We start from the raw sequence: 20,298 nt of genomic DNA, 5'->3' as shown, positions 1-20,298 counted from the left end.
CATCTCTCTCTCTCAATATCACCACAAAGATTAATTTATAAACAAGACTATACATTATACTATAATCATTTTCTTAACTAAATCAGTGGTTATTTAAAATCTTGGCTTATGAGATGACTTACGAGTTAAATGAAGTCTTAAATACGTTTCTATGTTGAAATGAATCTACGAAGAAACAGAGGTTTTATTATAATAAAAGCTTTGAGAAATATAAAAATAATATAGTTTTCTCTCTCTTCATAACTCGAATCAATCTCTCTCTTCTTACAACTATACCACCTATCCCTTTCTTTAATGGCGATGCTTCTTCTAACCACTACTACTATCATCTCCAACACACACTGTTACTCTCCTTCTCCTTCTTCTTCTCCTTCTCTGTCACTGTCTATTCTCTCTTTTGGACCTTTCATGGAGATGTTTCTTATTCCTCCTCGTACGTGATCAACACACCGACACTGCTATTAATTAATGCCTACGGGAGCTGGAGATAGAGCTATGTTCACTGTTTTGCTTCTGTTCATCGCTTCGATCTCTGGGTTCTCTCTTGTTCGTTGTGTTACTGATCCATCTGATGGTAAAGTATTGAGCTTTTGTGACTTTTTCTTCTTACTTACCTCATTGTTTTTGATCATCTCTTTCTTGGGATCTTTTTATCTGGTTCTACGATGTGAGTTGAGAACCTGAGATTGAAGGTTTATTTTTACTAAACTTGATTACTTTAGATTCAGATGATAAAACCCTTTTGATGATTTTTTTGCATTGATGTAAGATTTGATGATTTTGAGACAATCTGTTTGTTTCCTGAGAAACCGCCGGAAACTAATGGGAAATGGAAATGAGAATGCTGGTTTTTAAAAAAACCCAAATTTAAGATCTTTCTTCTTCACTCAAATGTGTTTACTTTACTTTTAGCTCAAAAAGGAAAAAATGGTAACTTTATGGAAGATTTTTTCTGATTCCTTTATAGATCCTTTGATGAGTTTCTTCTGAGTTGTTCTTTTCTTATTGGTCTTGTTGCAGTTCAAGCACTTCAGGTTTTGTATACTTCACTGAATAGTCCTTCACAGCTAACCAATTGGAAAATTGGTGGTGGTGATCCATGTGGAGAGTCATGGAAAGGGATCACTTGTGAGGGCTCAGCAGTTGTCACTATGTATAAAAAACATCAGATTTTGATTTTCCTTTTTTCTTATCCACTTGCATGGAGTTGATTGATTCTGGAGTGTCTTATAACGTTCTTCTTTTTTTGTTGTTGTTCTTGTGATTGTAACAGAGATATATCGGATTCAGGAGTCTCTGGCACTCTTGGATACTTGCTTTCAGACCTAATGTCACTCAGAAAATTGTATTGTCTTTGGAATTTTCTCTGCTTTTTGGTTGTTTGATCTTTGTGGTTTTTGGATATTTATTGAACAATTTTGGTCTCTCTCATTTTGGTTACAGGGATGTTAGTGGCAACAGCATCCATGATACACTTCCATATCAATTGCCACCTAATCTCACAAGCATGTAATGATGTGTTTGCGCAGCTATGTTCTTACAGCATTTACTCTCAGAGTCTCAATCTTCACTATGAAACTAACAGTTGAAAGAAATTGTAATGCAGAAATCTATCAAGAAACAACCTTAGTGGTAACCTTCCATACTCAATATCTGCAATGGGTTCTCTTTCATACATGTGAGTTTGCCATTATAGAACCATAGATTGTGTGAGATCTAGCATACTTCTTTCTGTTAGGTATTAAACTTTAAATTGTTATTGTCTAGGAATGTAAGTGGAAATTCACTTTCAATGTCGATAGGAGATATCTTTGCCGATCATAATTCACTTTCAACCTTGTAAGATCTCTTACCTATCTCTTTACCATAGTCATCACTGCATGTTTCCAGTTCCATTGATCTATATTGTTTCTATTCAGGGACCTTTCTCACAACAACTTCAGTGGCGATCTTCCGACTTCTTTAAGTACAGCGTCCAAACTTTCCGTTCTGTGAGTGCTTTCAGATTTTCTTTATTGCAACGAGAATTAAGAAGTGCCAAAAGGGATTTCTTATGATGATGATATCTTCATTTCTGACAGTTATGTTCAGAACAATCAGTTGACAGGTTCCATCGATGTTCTCTCGGGTTTACCTTTGAAAACTCTGTAAGTTACATTTCAAGTAGGAAAAGACACTCTGAATCCTTCCCACTCACTTGATTAATTTCCCCATCACACTTACCATGTATGTTTTCTTGGCAGAAATGTTGCCAACAATCATTTCAATGGATCCATACCTAAGGAGCTTAGCTCTATTCAGACTTTAATGTAAGCTTGCAAAAACAATCTGTTAATGTCTTTACTCCGGAGTTTGCTTTCAGTTTAAACTGTGAATTTATGTCTTTGATATTCCTAAATGAAACAGATATGATGGTAATTCCTTTGATAACGTCCCTGCTTCCCCTCAGCCAGACAGACCTGGCAAGAAAGGGAAACCTTCTGGTTCTAAGAAACCTAAAATTGGTGCTGAAGAGAAATCTTTAGACTCTGACAAGGGTTTGTCTGGTGGAGTAGTCACCGGTATAGTTTTCGGATCTCTATTTGTTGCTGGTATTGTAGCACTTATTCTTTACTTGTGCTTTCACAAGAAAAAAAGGAAAGTTGGAGGAAGCTCAAGAGCTGCTCAAAGAAATATTCCACTTAGTGGAATAGCTGAGATGCAAGAGCAGAGGGTAAAAAGTGTAGCATCCGTTGCAGACTTGAAAGCTTCGCCTGTAGAAAAAGTAACGGTTGATCGGGTTATGAAAAACGGGTCAATAAGTAGAATAAGATCTCCAATTACTGCTTCACAATACACTGTTTCCTCTCTGCAAGTAGCAACAAACAGCTTTAGTCAAGAAAACATCATCGGTGAAGGTTCTCTAGGCCGTGTCTATAGAGCAGAGTTCCCCAATGGAAAGGTAACTGAAAAGTTGATGGGTTTCTACACTAAGCAAAGCCAATATAGTTTCTTTGGACTAAATTTCTATATGCAACCTATTTCTAGATAATGGCGATTAAGAAGATCGATAATGCAGCACTTTCTTTACAAGAAGAAGACAATTTCTTAGAAGCCATTTCAAACATGTCGCGCTTGAGGCATCCAAACATTGTTCCCTTGGCTGGATACTGCACCGAGCATGGTCAACGCCTTCTAGTCTATGAATACGTGGGAAATGGGAATCTAGATGACATGCTTCACATGAATGATGATAGAAGCATGAATCTTACTTGGAATGCGCGTGTTAAAGTGGCACTTGGAACTGCCAAGGCTTTAGAGTATGTGCAAATTGTTATGATCATCTCTTTAATGAACAACACTCATGTTAAACCGGAATTTTCTGTTTTTGTTTTAATAGGTATTTGCACGAAGTTTGCTTGCCTTCAATTGTACATCGAAACTTCAAATCGGCGAATATATTGCTTGATGAAGAACTTAATCCTCACTTATCAGACAGTGGTTTAGCTGCTTTGACACCTAACACTGAGAGACAGGTAATAGCAATAGGGAGAGTCAGATTTTTGAGCTACTGCTGAAACATTTTCTAAGTCGTTCATGGTTTATGTATGTCAAACAGGTTTCAACTCAAGTAGTGGGTTCATTTGGATACAGCGCTCCAGAGTTTGCATTGTCTGGAGTTTATACTGTCAAAAGTGATGTATACACTTTTGGAGTAGTCATGCTTGAGCTCTTAACTGGTCGAAAGCCTCTTGACAGGTTTCTTTTTCATGTTTTAGTAGCCATTGTTGAGCAAAAGCGATGGATTTTATTTTCCTCAAGTAATTATGCTTTCTTGTGTGTTTGATAGCTCAAGGACGAGAGCAGAGCAATCACTAGTGAGATGGGCCACACCGCAGCTTCACGATATAGATGCTTTGTCTAAAATGGTTGATCCTTCTCTTAATGGCATGTATCCAGCTAAGTCACTGTCTCGTTTTGCAGATATCATTGCTCTCTGTATTCAGGTATATCATCCATACTCTGGATATTGTCCGAGTTGAACAAAACCGAAATTGTCTGTAAAGTAACCATATCTCTCTGTTTTGTTCGTTAATTTAGCCGGAACCTGAGTTCAGGCCTCCAATGTCAGAGGTGGTGCAACAGCTAGTGAGATTAGTTCAAAGAGCAAGTGTTGTCAAACGAAGATCTAGTGATGACAGTGGATTTTCTTACAGAACACCTGAACACGAGCACATTGATATCTCATTCTGAGTAATAACCCATAACATTAAGCTCGAGCCATTTCTGGCATTTGGAAGCTAAAATGCAGTTTGAAAACTCCAGAGGAAGAGAGTTTTGCTTAATACATGATCCATGGGATGCAGGAGGGAGAAGTAAAGAAAGCTTCTTGGTGCAGACGAAAGTAAGAACTTTTATGTTTGTGTATTTCTGCGAGGATCAAATTAGAGTACATAACCATGTTTCAGTCATCTTTCTTGTACCTTTTTCTCCTTTTTGTCGAATAATGAAGTCTGAGACTATTGTTGCATCTAAATAGTAATTCAAATTTTGCCTGATTAAGACTTTGGTTGTTGAATAATTTCGAAAAACCTTCTTTGATTCTTTAAGAAAAGTGAAACATGATTGACAAAAAGTGAGAAGATCGATCTGATGTTAGTTTTCGTTGAGATGACCCAATGTCAAAAGCGTTGTTCATGTTCATCTGTTCTCATCAGACATAACAACAACAGACCATAATAAACAAACCTAATGTTAACTTAAACCCCACGGAAAGTCTATACAACCGACTCTGCCAACACAATTTTCTCCATCATCTCTCCGATCTCTCTCCTCCTTTCACATTCTCTAAGTTTTGGAACGCACCATACAAACATCATCACAACCACCACGACAAAGATAAAACCCTAACTTACTAAAATCTGCACCAAAGAGCTTCCATGTTATAACTTACGATCCCATGTGCCTTTTATCTCCAAGACCCTGCGTTTATCTTTTTCTGCGCTTCGGTTCCACCTGAAGATAACAACATCATTGTTAATATCAGAGACAAGCTTTTGGGCATAAAACAGGAAGAGAAGAAGGGTTCCTTTGAGTGCCAGACATTTCAGAAGCTAATATCACAGAGCAAAACGATTTGAAATCATTTTCTCTCCGTCAACTGTCACAGAAAGTTCTAACTCTGATCTCTATAGTCTGCTTATGTGCATGGGAGTAGGAAGCATTACAAAATGAATATTTCACAACCTTAACAGACAGATTGTTTTGCAGAAAGACCTGGAGGAACGTTTAGCAAAGATCAGATCCTTATAGGATCAAGAACCATAAATTGTATCTTTCTGGCCATCCCCCACTCAGCAAGCACCATTAAGCCAGTGCATAAATTTGGTTTAGTAACTTTTCCCAGATCTCAAATTGAAGACAATGACATGGGTGCACACAGATGACTTAAAGAGAGACAAACGGACCTTGACATCATCAGCTGGAGATGAATTAAACCCGTTCTGCGATTTTTTGACATCGTCATCAGAACTGCATTCAGCACATACAAAGTGATCAAGCTTCTTTGCTTCTTCGATCGTCATGCCAACACATGCAGGATGATACCTAAAGCATCAAATTGCAATGCTTTATATCAATAATATGTGGAAAAGAATACGTAAGTGTTAAAACAGAAATTGAAATCTCTTTTCTATTGAAACTGATTTCATGAAGTTAGTAAAAATACAAACATCAACATTTACCAGTCTTTGCAGCCTTCACATTGCACCATGAGATCATCTGGATTATACGGCATTTCACATTTGCAGTACCTTCAGAAGCAAAGACAATCCACAACATTATAAAAATCATGGGAATTCCAGGTATGAAGAGGTATTTCTAAATTGAAAACATTTTATCCACTTACACAGCAACTCGATCAGGTGTAAATGCCCCAGTAGCAGCCTTGTACTCGAATCTACAATAATAGTCCTCCGCCCCAACGTTTTCAAGCCTTGTGTAGTTTTTGAAGGTGTGAACAATGCATTTTCCCTCAATGGTGTGTGCACTTTGAACATCAAAATGGTCAGACAAGAAAAGCTCTTTGGCTCCATGGAATTGTCTCCTACCACCAAGGGACTCCTCAGGACGGTAATACCATCGACAGTGCACCTTCACGTTGTTTCTGGCATCAGCTTCAATCTTCTCGACACGGGCCACATATGGTGGTTTACCAGCATCTGATGGGCGCATCAACACACAATCTCCCACTGCAGAAAACAACCTCCAAGTTTAGCTCATCTCACATGCTCAACATAAGTGAATTGTTATGAATCTTGCGAAATTTTTATACTACACAGCTAACTAGCATTATTTCATCTACAAAAGGTATAAACATTAAATAAACAAAGTATAGGTTGCAATTTTAAAAGCAGAGATTTTCAACATTGAAGCTTTTAAAGATCACTCCCTTCTACGAAAAATGCCTAGACCATAACTCTTATGCATCTAAAAGAATGAACAGAAGTCTAGGTATATGCAGACATTTCACATGTGAAAGCACACATTTTTGCGTTAAGAAACATAAAGAGCTACAATGCAGATGATAGAGATGCAATGGCTCTAAGTACCAAACCAAACAAAAGAAAGGATCTACGATTAATATTCAAGCAGCGAAACACAAACTTCTTTTATAGAAACCATCAAAAGTAAGGAAATTTACAGATTAAAAGCCCAAATCAACACAATTCTCTGAAATGTAACATCGTTTTAACAACAACGCGAGCTACCAAATGTCACATTTTGCGTCACAGCATAAACCAAACACATCCAAAGCCTATCTACAGAGCAATGACATACACAGCTAACAGCTACACACACCTGAACAAAAGGACCAAAAACAAGGATAAATCTAAAACACAAAAGCAGACATTGAACGACACAGACTCCATATCTAAGCTCTCAAGCAATCCCTTCCTTTGAAGACATATAATTCGACCCTAAAATGCCCAAAAAGATGCAGAAAATGTCTAAATTTCACAAATGACGATATAGAGATAACACGAGACTACCTCGCACAACTTTGTTGGTGCCCTTGATGGTATAAGAGTCCAGCTCCTTCCTCCCCGGCTTAATTTTCGAGGCAACACCAGGTCGAGTTTTCGCCATGGAAGCAAAGCTAGGGTTTTTCAAAGTGAGCCGGAATAAAAAAAGGTAGGATTTTTTTTTGGTTCCCGAAATGTACAAAGATTGGGCCTTTCAAAAAGATCAGGATGTATAGATCGATGGGTAGAGGAAGAAGGAGAAGAAAGAAAAAGGGAAATCCTAGTGGGGAAGAAGAGAGGAAGACGAAGGAGTAAATCTGGAACCCTAGATTCTCTCCAGGTGAAGAAGATGAGTCATTTGCATATTTGAGGAGTTTTACTGTTGCCAAGCCCAATTTATTTTTCTGCCCTTTTTCGTTTTTATTTTTTATTTTCTTCGTAACAAATTTGGAATTATTTTTACTTTTTCCTACGTCAGACGTTTTTACCATAAATTGGGGAAAAAGTAGCCTGATTTTCAAAATTTTACTGCCGTTTTGAAATTATTGAGATATTCGAAAGATGAACTCATCATCGGTGAAAAACGTACAAAATTTTCATGGTTCATCTAAATGTTTCTTGTTTGTTTATGTTATCATGTTGTTAGAGCCATACTGACAAGATCAATGTTTTATATATAAATCGAGAATGGTACCACACTACCACGCGTGTTTTAATCTTTCGGCTTAAATAAAATTTCACTAAACATTAGTGAATGGAAACTATATGAATCATGGATGTACGTACGTCCAAAAACAGCCAGTTTGGCACACCAATAACATGATAATTTAATTAAAAAGTTCAATTATGTACCAAACTGTCACATACTAATTGTTTAAGATTGAAACATTATTTCTTGTGAGATTTGAAAAAGGTTAGAACTTACCTAAAGTTAAAGTAAAACTTTCCACTCTTGTATATGTAACAAGTATGAAAGTGAGAACGCATACTGTATATTCAAACCAAACAAACATAGAGACCATATGATGTGTTTTTATTTCTTCTTTTGCCACTCTTATGTATCTCAATAATGATATATGTAACAAGTATGTAAGTGAGAACACATATTCAAACCAATAAAACATACCATATGATGTGTTTTTTCTTCTTCTCTTGCCACAATAAGCCGATTAAACATTTTCTTTTTTTTTGGGGATATTTTTCAGTACAAATACCAAGTTTTTGAAATCTCTCTCTAATGTATATGAGTATAAGAAGAAAAAAGAAACGAGACTTTTCTAGAGTTTCTGAATGACAACAGAATTTGCAAGGCCGGCTTGATCAATGGTCTGAGAAGGGTCAGTGAGTGGCTTTGGTGGGAACCCCATGACCTGAAGGGTGTAATTGATTGGATTCCCTGGTCGAGAAGACTCAATGTACACACGAATGTCATTGACCGTGTGATGGTTGTTGAACTTAGCCACCAGGCGTGTTCCGTCTGCGAGTCTAAGCTGGATTGATGTGGATGGAAGAGTTTCATCTACTACAAAGCTTTGTGACGGTGTTGGAACAGCTGCTACATCGGTTAGGTTTTCTAGGCTTGAAGCTGTTGATGAGCTGGCACCACCTAAAGTCCTTCCGACTCCTTGAAATGCAACCGTAAGTTTCTCTTGTTCCTACAAAAAAAAAAAAATTGTTTCAGTGTCGGTGTACCATAGCAGTTACTGTGTCTCAATACCAAGTATGGAGAGTTATATCCATATAAACTGATCCAGTCCTAATATATATCAGATTGTACTTTGGTTTTTTATCAATCATGAACTGAAATAACTTGGATTAAACATCCTAAAAGGCTAAATGCTAAACACCAAACCAAACACTATTTTCATAAATTGGTTTTTAACTGTCTTTCAAAAAGGAGAGAGCAAAGAGGTCTCACGGGGCATTTCTCGTCTCTTCTCATTAGATTGACATGTACCGGAGCTCTTTTATCAGCAGGCTCAAGCTCCTTTGGGCATTCAGATTTTCGAATGCTCTGCAATAACAAAAAACAATCATTTCAAAACCAAATAAAAACTAAAGTGTTTTTAACATGGGAATTCAGTAGCTAAACTGTAAGCATTAACCAGACAAAAGCACACTTACATCAAGAAAAGAAGCATTCTCTGGATCATCCAACTTCCTCAAAGGTCCATCATCTACAGTGAATCCGTTAGACCAGAAAACAATATTGTGAACCACAGGTTCGGGCTGTTGAAGAGCGGTTGGCACACTATCTCCAGAAAGCAATCTCCCGGTTCCAGTAAAGCTTCTAGAACTTGAAGGACGCTCAAGAGGTCCTTCCACAGCTCCTAGTTGCCTTGCTTGATTGAATATCTCATCAACGTCATCATGTTTCGATTCTTTTGAAGGATCCTGAACAAGCATACCACTGCAAACACATAAAACAAAACATATCAAGTTTTGAAAGATTCTGAACAAGTATACCTTAAACAAAGAAAGATCCAGTTTCAACATTTTACCAATTTTTTACTAATCCTTAATTGAACACAGAGTTTAAACACAAGCCTAAGCTTCGAGTCTCTTGTAAATCACTAATTACTAAACTCCTAGAAAGCTTGCAACCATCTAAACTACACAAAGCTAAGAAGTATAATTTTATTAAACACTAATTGGATAAAACCATTATATAGTTGAATCATAACAAACATTTTTGTAACCAAAAAGCTCAAATAATCGCGTTCATATCTAATTCAGTGAACCATAGGATCCAAAGAAAAAGCACAACATACTGAAAAACCAAATAAATCACCGGAAAATCTAAAATCTTCTTCAAACTTAAGGGTTTAAAAGCACCGACCTTTTCTCACCACCGGTGTAATACTCCTGAGGTCCATCGGAATCACTGTCGGAATCAGGTCCTGATCGTCGGTTCAGATCGGAAAGCGTACGGATACCACCAGTCCGACCAGTCGCTGGCTTCGACGGTTTCTTGTCCTTAGACGCCATATCTCCGATGCTTTGATCGGAAAAAAGAAAATACGAATTTGAGAGAGAGTAATATATATTTAGCAATTAGGAAATCGAGCTAACTATGCAAAACTACGCTAACTAAGCGCGTGGAATCCACTTCATGACTCGTCGTGCCTTTGTTAATTGACTTGTGCGCGTGTGTTTTTAGAGGATTAGTTACTAATTATTTACTAATTCTTTTTTTGTTCACATAATTTGTCTGAGAAAATGGGATCTGACGGAGGAATCTTTGTATTATTATTAACGAATAATCTTTTATAGCGAATATAATGGAATTAATGAATCTATGAACAACAACATTCGTAAGACAACCCACTAAAGTAGTAAAGTGAAAGGAGAAAAAAAAAAGATTTTGTTTTAAATCGAAAGTGGAACCACTTTAGTCTAATCAGTTTTATAAAGTTGAAAGAATCAACACCACCCCATGTTCCACTGTCGTCTCTTGCTCAAACTGATCACTCACACTTCATCATGAGCAAGTCGGCAAGACCCTGCCGGAGCCAAACCTCTACAACGTCTGAGGATAAAACGACCGACGGTGACTTGTCGGGGACTCATAGCTCAGACTCAGTGACTGAGTCAAACTCAAGCTTAGATTCCGGGACAGAGTCGAACATGAGCTCTGACTCGACGGGACTCGCGGCGATCATAAGGGTCTTGTCTGATTCTATGCTTCGAAGGGAATTGGCGGAGATGGAGATGATCAAGGCTCGTGAAGCAGCTAGGTTGGAAGCTGAGAAGAGAAGGTTGGAAATGGAAGTAGAGTTGACTCAGATGGTGCTTCAGACTCATTTGCAAGCGGCGGCGTCGTTACTCGTCGGAGAACAAAAGAGGCCTCCGGCAAGGAGGAAGAGAAAGAGATCAGAAGGAGCTGAAGAACACGAGCCTTCCTCCACAAGATAGATCGTTTAACCTCAAAACACCCCTTCACTGTTAAAAGTCGAATTAGAGAAGACATTAACAAATCTCTAATAACAAATGCTCTGTAATGCAATGCAGGAAAAGTTTTAGCTCTGTTGGGATTACTCCAACTTAAATTTTGATTTCTTGTTGGAATTCAAAGTCAAAGAAGTCAACGTCTGAAGAATAACTCAACAGAAACTGTCTTAAGCCTGTGTTTGTGTTTGTGTTTGTGTGCGTCTTCTTGTATAGTCTTATGTGTAGGAGAAAGGATAGTTCTTTACTCTTTTGTTCAACCTTTAATGAATACTTTTTACAAATACAAAATCCAAAGTAAGCTGAGTTCTTCAGTAACCAGTCCCCTTTCTTCTAATTCCAATGATTTTTCGAATGAGGAGAAAACCAAAGATTATGTAATTAAGTTCTAGGGGGACGTGGAAGTTGGTGTGTGGTTTATTTCCAAGGAAGAGAGATATCTCGTGGAATCAGATTCCTAAACTTCATCACATGGTTTACAAGAATCACAAGCCATATTGTCATCACATGTTTTACAAGGATCACCAGCTTGATTATCTTCTTAAACAATTTCACAATACGTTGTTCATGTTCTTCAAATTAAGTATGAATTGGGTAAGTCATATAGTAAGCATGAAATGTTAATTTAAATAGTAAAATATATCTGCATAAAGTTGTCCATACTGAACGCATCTTGATCTCTCTGTATTTTTATTTTTTTTTGTCAGCTAACTATGGGAGTTCAGTACTTTTATGCTACTGTTGTCCATTTTAAATATCCTATAATCTAATTAAAATTCTTACAGGATAACATGTTTACATGTAACATGTAACATATTTGTATATTATATGTTACATGTTCTCCTGGAAGAATTTTAATTAGATTATGGGATATTTAAAATAGAAAACACATGAGTAGGAAAATGTATCGTGCTCTGCATAGATTGATGACTTGCTGGATACATGTCGCATGACTAAGAATAGCCTATTTACATCGGGTCCCAAATATCAGAATTTCATGTATCGAAAAGGACTTGGAAAAATCTCTCTGGTGTTCCAATTCCTATTTCGCCTTAATAAGCCACATCACTTGAGCTTGAAAGCACATCTACTGTGGTAATTGACTGTTCTGCAGGTTTCATCTTCTTAGTTTTATAGTGATCGTTGTCCCCTTTGTGGTTTCTGATCCCCAGATTGATGCGATCATCATGATGGTTTGGATGGTATTCTTGGGCTGGGATTCCAAGAGCATTCTATGAAACGTTCAGTCCCTCTTTGGTAAAGTATCTGTTTTATTCTTTGTATTTTTTTACAACTAGCTGTATCATTTGAAAAATTGTCTTACTCCGAGCACTGATAAATGTTTTTATATGCTATACTATAGGGAGAACATGCGAAGACATGGCCTGATTCAACAACACATTTGCTCCGTTAGGGTTAAAATATCACAACCCACTAGATGACGAAAATGGAGTGATCATTTTTGGTGGATTCGATCTTAACATTTTCAACATTTTTATTGGTTTTTATAAAGTTTGAAAATTGGTATTTTTGAATAGTGGTATTTGAATAAAGGTATTTTTGAATAGTTAAGTTTAATTTCATTTTATTTTTAAATTAATAGTTTTCCCCTAAAAACCACAAGTTAAAAGTCTACCATTAATTAAAGACACATAAAAATAAAATAAACAAAAATACAATCTCTTGTTTATAATCATCTTCAACCACCCATCTTGGTCAACCAAACTCTTCAAGGGGTCAAATTAAAGAGTTCTCTATAAATGTTATAAACTGTATGTGAAAAGACTCCTCAAGGGGTTAAGGGCAGCTCCACTCGAGCTTTTTATCAGGGTACTTATATTTGATATGAGCCCAAATTAAATAATAAAACATTGAGTAGGTCCCAATTGTAACACAACGGGTGGTAGTATGTGGCAGTATATAATTGGCTTATGAGAAAATATATATATATATATATATATATATATATATATATAATTATATTTTGTATTAATTTTAGGTACCTCACATGAGTTCCTCCACTAAATGGACTGGATTCTTTTTTCTTGCTCATGTCTTGTTCGGTTCTTGAGCTACCATAGGAAGTTTATAGAAACATAATATTTCTTTGAACTTGGAGGAGTTCCAGAGTCTCCAAAAGAGCTTTTTCTTCTATCCCAACAAAACATAAGCTCATGTAAGAATATCATTTTGTAAACATTTGCTAGTTTGAGTTTGTATTGTTATCCTTTGCGTATACTTCACTTTTGACTTTAAAAAAAAAAAAAACTAGCACGCAATGATCATTAACTAGAGTAAGGCAAAATATTTGATTAAAACAACAACCAAACTGAAGAACATATCGAAGAGAAAAACGTAATAGTTGAGAATAATCACGTAGGCGTGAAACTTGGTAAGAACCATCGAGCTCTAGAGAGTTGAACTGACGAACAATCCAATTTTTGCAGCGACTTCATCTTTCGTGTCTCCAAATTGAAGATAAAGATATCCTTCTTTTTCTTTCCATGGCTACCACTGAAATAGATGGAGTTTCTATGGAGTCCGTCGACTTCATTGACGAGTACAGTGACACCTAGATCCAGAAGCATTGCCTCATCGCCCAAAGAATCAACTGGTTCATATTTGGGGATCCCTAATGATGAATAAACTTTGTAGACGCGGAATGAGATGATTCCAGACCTAGGCCTTATCATTCTTTGAACCTTGAAGACATCTCCTGCTACGGTGACTACCAGTTTTGTCTCATCAACGAACCATTCATTACTTGGTCGGGCACTACGTCTACGATGACCTAACACAAATCTAAACAGCTGCATAACACATTGAAAGGTTTGTTGAGGAATCTCTCCAGAAAAATCAAAGATTGTGAAAATATTTTTGCTGCTAGAGAAGTAAAGCTTGTGATCCTTGTAAACCATGTGAAGACAACTTGATATTTCCGGAACTTGATTCCACGAGGTATCTCCCTTCTTGGCATAAACCACACTACAATTCCAAAGACCCCAAAGAACAACATAATCTTTGGTTTTCTCGTCAATCCAAATCACAGGGGATCGCATAGTAATACCTTTGACCTTGCTTGTGTAGTGATCGTCAGAAGCGAGAAACCAATTATCTAAAACTCGCTCGACCTTTATTGTTCCAAGTTGTGACTCCACAGGTGGCAGATCAATCCTTTCGTGGGTAAAAAGATTCAAAAGGTAGAGATTATACCGTGGATCTTGCATAAGGAGCCAGCTTCCATAGGTTGCTATACACACACTCTTGGGGAATTTAACGCCAAGATCATCCGTTTTGTAGAGTTTGTGTTTTTCCTCGGGATTGAACAACGTGCATGATGAACTGTTGTTGTTATTGTCTTCCGGGAAGAGAATCAGCCAAGGGATCTGATTGTTTTTGGATAGGACGTTTCTGGAAGCAGCGTACCAAGAAGAGCATACGGATTTAGCTCGTTGGAAATCAGTAAAGCCAAGGCGTTCCAACACTGAAATCAAGAGATCTTGAGGAAGATCCGACCAGCAACTTGATGCATCTCCTCTGAGACATTCGTGACAATTAGGGTTATGTTTATTCTCCATTATTATGATCGAATGTTGTTTTGTCTGTTTTTGTTTTGTTTTGTTTTGTATTTTCTTTGTCAACACGAATGTTGTTTTCTCTATGTTCCGTATTTGTCTATATATAACCCAGACCCGTCTAACTCCAACCTATACTAGGATTGAGGTAATCTTTTCTATGGGCCTCATCAGCCCAGTTTATTCTAGGACTATGAATTCTGAAATTACATAGTGGTAGGTTGCATTATGGTAAAGAGTAGAGACCATAATGTATATTTATTCATTCATCAATCGTTTTGGTTTGTAAAATATTAATAGAGATTGCTTCCGCTTCTCTCACTATTTACACAATGGAGAAGAACCGTAACCCTAAAACCTGGTCTGAGCTTCCTCTAGATCTCTTGACATCAGTTTTCGAACGACTCAGCTTTGTTAATTTTCAACGAGCTAAGTCCGTGTGTTCGTCTTGGTACTCTGCTTCGAGACAATCCGTGCCCAAAAAACAGATCTACCCTTGGTTGATTCTCTTCCCCAAAGACAAAAACAACAACAACAGCTCTTCATGCACGTTGTTGTTCAATCCCCAGGAGAAAGACAAACTGTACAAAACACAAGATCATGGTGTTGAGTTTGCGCAGAGTGTTTGTATTGCAACCTATGGGAGTTGGCTTCTTATGCAAGATCCAAAGTATCATCTATACATCTTGAACCTCTTCACCGGCGGGAGGATCAATCTTCCTCCTGTGGAGTCACAACTTGGTATGGTAAAGGTTGAAAGAACCATTAATGATTGGTTTCGCTTTTCACACCATGACTACGTAAGCCCGTACGAAGCTATGAGTATAATATCCCCTGTGTTTTGGATTGACGAGGAATCTAAAGATTATGTAGTAGTGTGGGCTATTGAAGATGGGTGTGTGGTTTCTGCCAAGAAAGGAGATACCTCGTGGAATCAAATTCCCAAAACTTTTGATTGCTGTGACATGGTCTACAAGGATCACAAGCTTTACTTCCTAAGCAACAAGGATAATTTGCGAGTCTTAGATTTTTCTGGAGGGATGGAAAACAAAACTTTCAAGGTGGTAAGCTTCTGTATACTAGGTTCTTGCCCTGTTCAATCAAATAACTTATGGTGTTGGTACGTCACTGAGACAAAACTTGTAGTCACAGTAACAAGAAAAGTCCTCAAGGTTGAAAAATTGTGGAGACCTGGCTCAAGATACTGGTCCTTCCGAGTTTACAAGATTCCTTCATCAGAATTCTATGGTCATTGTGAAATAGTTGATTCTTTGGGTGACGAGGCAATGCTTTTGGATCTTGGCATTACTGTGCCCGCCAGTGACATTGAGGGATTCAATAAAAACTCCATCTATTTCGGTTTTAGTCATGAAAGAAAGACGACTAATGTATGTCTCTTCAATCTTGAGACGCAGAAGATGGAGCTACTGCACAAACTTGATTGTTCTCCCCTTCAACTCTCTAGAGCTCGGTGGTTCTTACCAAGTTTCACTCACAAGTGATTGATCTTAGCAATGTTTTAACTCTTCCATTATGTTGTTTCTTTCTTCTTTTTATTTTTTTTTCGGTTTTTAGCTAGTCAATATGTTTGGTTACACTGTTAATATATATTAATGACGTGCTAGTTTTAAATTTAAACTTTCATCAAAGCACAATTTGGAGAGCGATCTTTGGACTCTGATCCAATGGCTCGCAATATATTCAAAGTATAGCACTTTTATATTAGAGCAAAGGATCTTTGTATATTTGTATTCCTGCAGAGTCATAAAATCTTTAGTATGCAAAAAAGGACAACTAATTAATTACGTAGAACTAACCAAATCAACGTGTATCTCTCTCTAATCTCTAGATATAATATAGTTAACATTCGTAATTAATTTAAAATTGAGATATAGTCAAATTTAACCCTATTATTATCACAAGGATTTTAAACTTTAAGATAAAGGCAAACCAAGTCATTCGTTTTTAGACTATATAATATAGTTTCCTAGATTTCCCCTGTTTCTCCATTTTACCATTCCCCTGTTTCTCCATTTTATTACTATGGAGAAGAAACGAAACACTAAACCTCATATATCCCATTCCTGGTCGGAGCTTCCTCTAGACCTCTTGAACTCGGTGTTTGAACGCCTTAGCTTTGCTAATTTTCAAAGAGCTAAATCGGTGTGTTCGTCTTGGCACTCTGCTTCGAGACAATCCGTGCCCAGAAATCAGATCCACTGGCTGATTCTCTTCCCTGAAGTCAACAACAACAACAACAACAACAACTATTCATGTACGTTGTTCAATCTTGATGAGAAATACAAACATTACAAAACGCAAGATCTTGGTGTTGAGTTTGCAAAGAGTGTATGTAAGGCAACCTATGGAAGCTGGCTCCTTATGAAAAAATATACTCTAAATGAGATGTACATTGTGAACCTCTTTACCCACGAGAGGATCAATCTACCTCCCGTGAAGTTATTATGGGAAGATTATGAGTTACACACTACAGGTAGGCAAAAAATGATATACCAAGGTAGGAATGTACGGTCCCCTGTGTTTTGGATTGACGAGAAAACCAAAGATTACGTTGTTATATGGGGATTTGGAAGATGGTGTGTGGTTTATTCCAAGAAAGGAGATACCTTGTGGAACAAGATTCCGGAAACTTTAGGTTGTTTCGACATGGTTTACAGGGATCACAAGCTTTACTTCCTTAGCAAAAATGATGTCTTCAAAATCTTTGATTTGTCTGGAGAGATTCCACAACAAACCTTTCAGTGGATGGTCTCTGTGGACAAATGTCAGCCTCGTCCACCACCTAGGGAATGGTACAGTAGTATCACAAGACTTGTAGTCACATTGACAGGAAAAATCCTCAAGGTTGAACAAATGTGGGTAATGGGTTCTAGAAACTGGTCCTTCAGGGTTTTTGAGGTTCATTCATCAGACCTACAAAAGAAACCACAACGTCGGATACATTCTCTGAGAGATGAGTCGATTCTTTTGGATCAAGGCATCACTGTGCTCGCCAATGACATTGATGGATTCGTTGTATGTTTACCTTCAATCTTGAGACATAGAAGACGGAGCCCGCTGCACACATTTGGTAATTCTTCATTTCAATTATATAGAGCTCAGTGGTTCGTACCTAGTTTCACGCTTAAATGATGTTGTTCTCTTGTTATGCTATGGAGCAACTGCACAAGCATGATTGTTCATCCTTTCAACTCTCTAGACCTTGATGGTTGTTTTTTTTTTCTCTAACTCATGATTGATTTTTTAGGCTAGAAAATATGGTCTTGGCTATATTATATATGTTTTTCTTAGAAGGAACAATTTTGGTTGTTTTAAAATGTTTCCTTTATACAACTTACTTTGTCAAAATCGCAACTTGCAAAGCGCAAAACTAAAGAGATTAGAGATACGATAGACTATACAAGAAGAATCGCAACTCGATCATGTATATGTGGAACTTGGTAAGAACCTTCCGAGCACTTAACTGAGGAACAATCAGTTATGTATGCAGTGGCTCCACCTTCTCTGTCATGAGACTGAATTTAAAGACATCACCTATGTTATTCTCATGACTACCAATGAAATTTTATTAAAGAGCATAGCAATGTCTAGAATCCAATATTAAAGCTTGGTCATATTTTCTTAAAACCCATGAATAAACCTTGTAGACCAAGAAGGAACAGATTCCAGTGCTAGGTCCTCAACCTTGAGAACATCTTCTGACTCCTGTTTTTGTGACTACAAGTTTTGTCTATGAATTTACTTGGTTGAAAACAAAAAGAGGACCTATATATTCCAACATTTTCAGAAGCATTATTACCACCTTGGAAGATTTGTTGTGAAACCTCTCCAAAGATATATTATTCGAAGCTACTTTTAAAAAGCAAGTTAAAAACAATGAGAAAACAATCTTATAGATAAAAAAACCTTAGATTACGTCAACATGAAACCAACCCATGATAATATTAAAAAGCGATCGAGTTCTAATTTACATGATATAATTATATAATCAATCTGCCTGAATCCACACACACACATCGTACTAAACAGCAAAAGTAGCAACAAAGGGATTAAGAACAATATAAATGGACCCTCGGGACTATATAATAAGAGGGTCTTTTTGATAAAATGAACACTTTTACAAAAGATTACTAATTTACTACTAGTATAATATCATACAAAAGCCAAAACAAATAAAAGGTCAATAAACTTTCTTAACGAAGAGATTACGAAAGCCAAATAAACCATTAGGATTAGGATTAGGATTCATAGGATTGGCGTTGTTATTACTATCGTTGTTGTCACTCCCAATGTTGTTACTATTACCACCACTCTCGTCGGTTCTGCAGCTTAACCGGCTCCGATAACCGATGCACATAGGCACGTTCAAGTTCAACACTTTTGCTTTATTGTTATTGCTCTCAATTACCGTTTTACCCCTACGTGTCTCGGGAACCTCCCTTTTGCCCACAGCCCGACCCATCGGTTCGGGTACCGTTTTCCCAGCCGGAGCTCCTCCACCTCCACGACGGACTTGCCAAACCGGGCTGCTCCGTCCAAGATGCACACCGTTACGACCTGGACTACTCGGCCACTTCCTCGACTTAGATTCTCCGGTGGAGTTGCTACGTGAGCACGGGGCGCTGCTGACTTTCCGGGTCGTCGGAGCTCCGAAAGACATTCTCGGCCGGGTCACGTTGTTCCCAGCGGATCTACTTCTTGAAAACGGCCAAATGTTGATGTTCAGCTCCGCTCCAGAACCCGAACCAGGACCCGACCCGATTTTCTTGTCCTTCTTCTTACTCTCCTTCACCTTCTCTTTCTTCCCCGGCGGTTTGGTTTCGCTCTTCCTGAAAATATCTCTCCACCGCTTCGAAACCGTAGTCTCTCGGGTCAACTCGGATCCTAAACCGGGTTCAAGCTCTGTTTTTTGCTCTGTAATCAAAGCAGCGGGAGAAGGAGATGGATCCGGGTCGCATTCCGGGATATTCGGGTCGGCTGGAAGCTCTGATTTGACGGAGAGGAGATGAAGAGGTAAAAGAACGCCGTCGTGGAAAAGCTCGTCGGCGGAGAGGAGATCTGAGTCGGGTTGAGGAAACGAAGAGTTGTTGGATAGACGCCAGAACTCGAACTCAGGTGGGTTAGAGTCGCAGCTGCTTCTCCGACGTTGGCTACCGCAAGGAGAAAGAGTCTCCGGTGGTGGTTTACTACGTATGCTCGTCGGACTATCCATTGTTGCAGAGAAAGAGAGAGACTTTGGAACTTGGAAGGTTGAAGAAGATAATAAATTAATGGAATGTTAGAGAGAGAGAGAGCGAAGCAGGTGTAGTGTAGACCATATATGTATATTTTTTGCAGACCAGTACATTAATTACGCAATATTATGTACCATATTTATTTATTTTTTATTTCCTTTTTTATTAGCTTCATAATAATTAATAGTCAGCGTTAAAAAAAAAAAAATTAATAGTTTTATTTATAGTATTAGAATAATAAATATTTTGGGTTGTTTTGTTGCTTGTGATTGGAAAAATATCTCTGTAATCAAGCATTTAGTTTTTTTTTTTTTTTTTTGGACAAATCAAACATTTAGTTTTATTTATTACTTTAGACGTGGACATTTAACTCTAAATTCATTTTTACCCTTTTGATGACACAATGTGATTAGTCAAGTTTTAGGACTGATCATATGCAAATGCAACAGTTGTAGATATCTACTAGTTTTTGTGTTAACACAGGAACAGTAACATCATTACACATTTGTACGTTAA

General features: G+C 37.6%; 8 protein-coding genes across 8 annotated transcripts; 4 read left to right on the top strand and 4 right to left on the bottom strand.

Moving 5' to 3' along the window:
* Positions 1-241: 241 nt before the first annotated feature.
* LOC17878566 (protein STRUBBELIG-RECEPTOR FAMILY 8) lies at positions 242-4,538 on the top strand. The gene is made up of 15 exons (XM_006284908.2): positions 242-574; positions 1,021-1,153; positions 1,274-1,345; positions 1,444-1,509; positions 1,607-1,678; positions 1,768-1,839; positions 1,920-1,991; positions 2,082-2,147; positions 2,244-2,309; positions 2,407-2,941; positions 3,028-3,299; positions 3,380-3,515; positions 3,599-3,738; positions 3,830-3,986; positions 4,081-4,538. Exons 1-15 carry the CDS (start codon positions 469-471, stop codon positions 4,231-4,233), a joined length of 2,118 nt encoding a protein of 705 aa, XP_006284970.1. The 5' UTR covers positions 242-468; the 3' UTR covers positions 4,234-4,538.
* An 82-nt stretch (positions 4,539-4,620) lies between these two features.
* LOC17878297 (chromatin remodeling protein EBS) lies at positions 4,621-7,373 on the bottom strand. Its single transcript, XM_006282832.2, has 5 exons — positions 7,032-7,373; positions 5,888-6,230; positions 5,724-5,792; positions 5,448-5,586; positions 4,621-4,995 (listed from the first exon to the last, which is right to left on the bottom strand). Exons 1-5 carry the CDS (start codon positions 7,126-7,128, stop codon positions 4,969-4,971), a joined length of 675 nt encoding a protein of 224 aa, XP_006282894.2. The 5' UTR covers positions 7,129-7,373; the 3' UTR covers positions 4,621-4,968.
* A 759-nt stretch (positions 7,374-8,132) lies between these two features.
* Positions 8,133-10,048, bottom strand: LOC17878490 (plant UBX domain-containing protein 3). Its single transcript, XM_023778808.1, has 4 exons — positions 9,844-10,048; positions 9,129-9,414; positions 8,923-9,018; positions 8,133-8,659 (listed from the first exon to the last, which is right to left on the bottom strand). Exons 1-4 carry the CDS (start codon positions 9,990-9,992, stop codon positions 8,282-8,284), a joined length of 909 nt encoding a protein of 302 aa, XP_023634576.1. The 5' UTR covers positions 9,993-10,048; the 3' UTR covers positions 8,133-8,281.
* A 417-nt stretch (positions 10,049-10,465) lies between these two features.
* LOC17877929 (uncharacterized protein At4g22160) lies at positions 10,466-11,218 on the top strand. Its single transcript, XM_006286115.2, has one exon. The coding sequence runs from the start codon at positions 10,488-10,490 to the stop codon at positions 10,917-10,919; it is 432 nt and encodes a 143-aa protein (XP_006286177.1). The 5' UTR covers positions 10,466-10,487; the 3' UTR covers positions 10,920-11,218.
* Positions 11,219-13,324: 2,106 nt separating this feature from the next.
* LOC17880204 (putative F-box protein At4g22180) lies at positions 13,325-14,530 on the bottom strand. The gene has a single exon (XM_006285562.1). It carries the CDS (start codon positions 14,528-14,530, stop codon positions 13,325-13,327), a length of 1,206 nt encoding a protein of 401 aa, XP_006285624.1.
* Positions 14,531-14,859: 329 nt separating this feature from the next.
* Positions 14,860-16,029, top strand: LOC17879539 (probable F-box protein At4g22165). The gene has a single exon (XM_006285140.1). The coding sequence runs from the start codon at positions 14,860-14,862 to the stop codon at positions 16,027-16,029; it is 1,170 nt and encodes a 389-aa protein (XP_006285202.1).
* A 541-nt stretch (positions 16,030-16,570) lies between these two features.
* On the top strand, positions 16,571-17,680 carry LOC17879611 (putative F-box protein At4g22170). The gene has a single exon (XM_006286214.1). The coding sequence runs from the start codon at positions 16,571-16,573 to the stop codon at positions 17,678-17,680; it is 1,110 nt and encodes a 369-aa protein (XP_006286276.1).
* Positions 17,681-18,473: 793 nt separating this feature from the next.
* On the bottom strand, positions 18,474-19,895 carry LOC17880617 (transcription factor RLM1). Its single transcript, XM_006283993.2, is given in 3 exon segments — positions 18,474-19,769; positions 19,772-19,858; positions 19,860-19,895. Coding segments are annotated over 3 exon segments (1,164 nt in total). The 3' UTR covers positions 18,474-18,728.
* Positions 19,896-20,298: the final 403 nt, after the last annotated feature.

The sequence above is a fragment of the Capsella rubella genome, unplaced genomic scaffold, assembly GCF_000375325.1.
Source record: "Capsella rubella cultivar Monte Gargano unplaced genomic scaffold, Caprub1_0 scaffold_7, whole genome shotgun sequence".
Lineage (NCBI taxonomy): Eukaryota > Viridiplantae > Streptophyta > Magnoliopsida > Brassicales > Brassicaceae > Capsella > Capsella rubella.
This window is presented reverse-complemented; position numbering and strand designations above follow the sequence as displayed.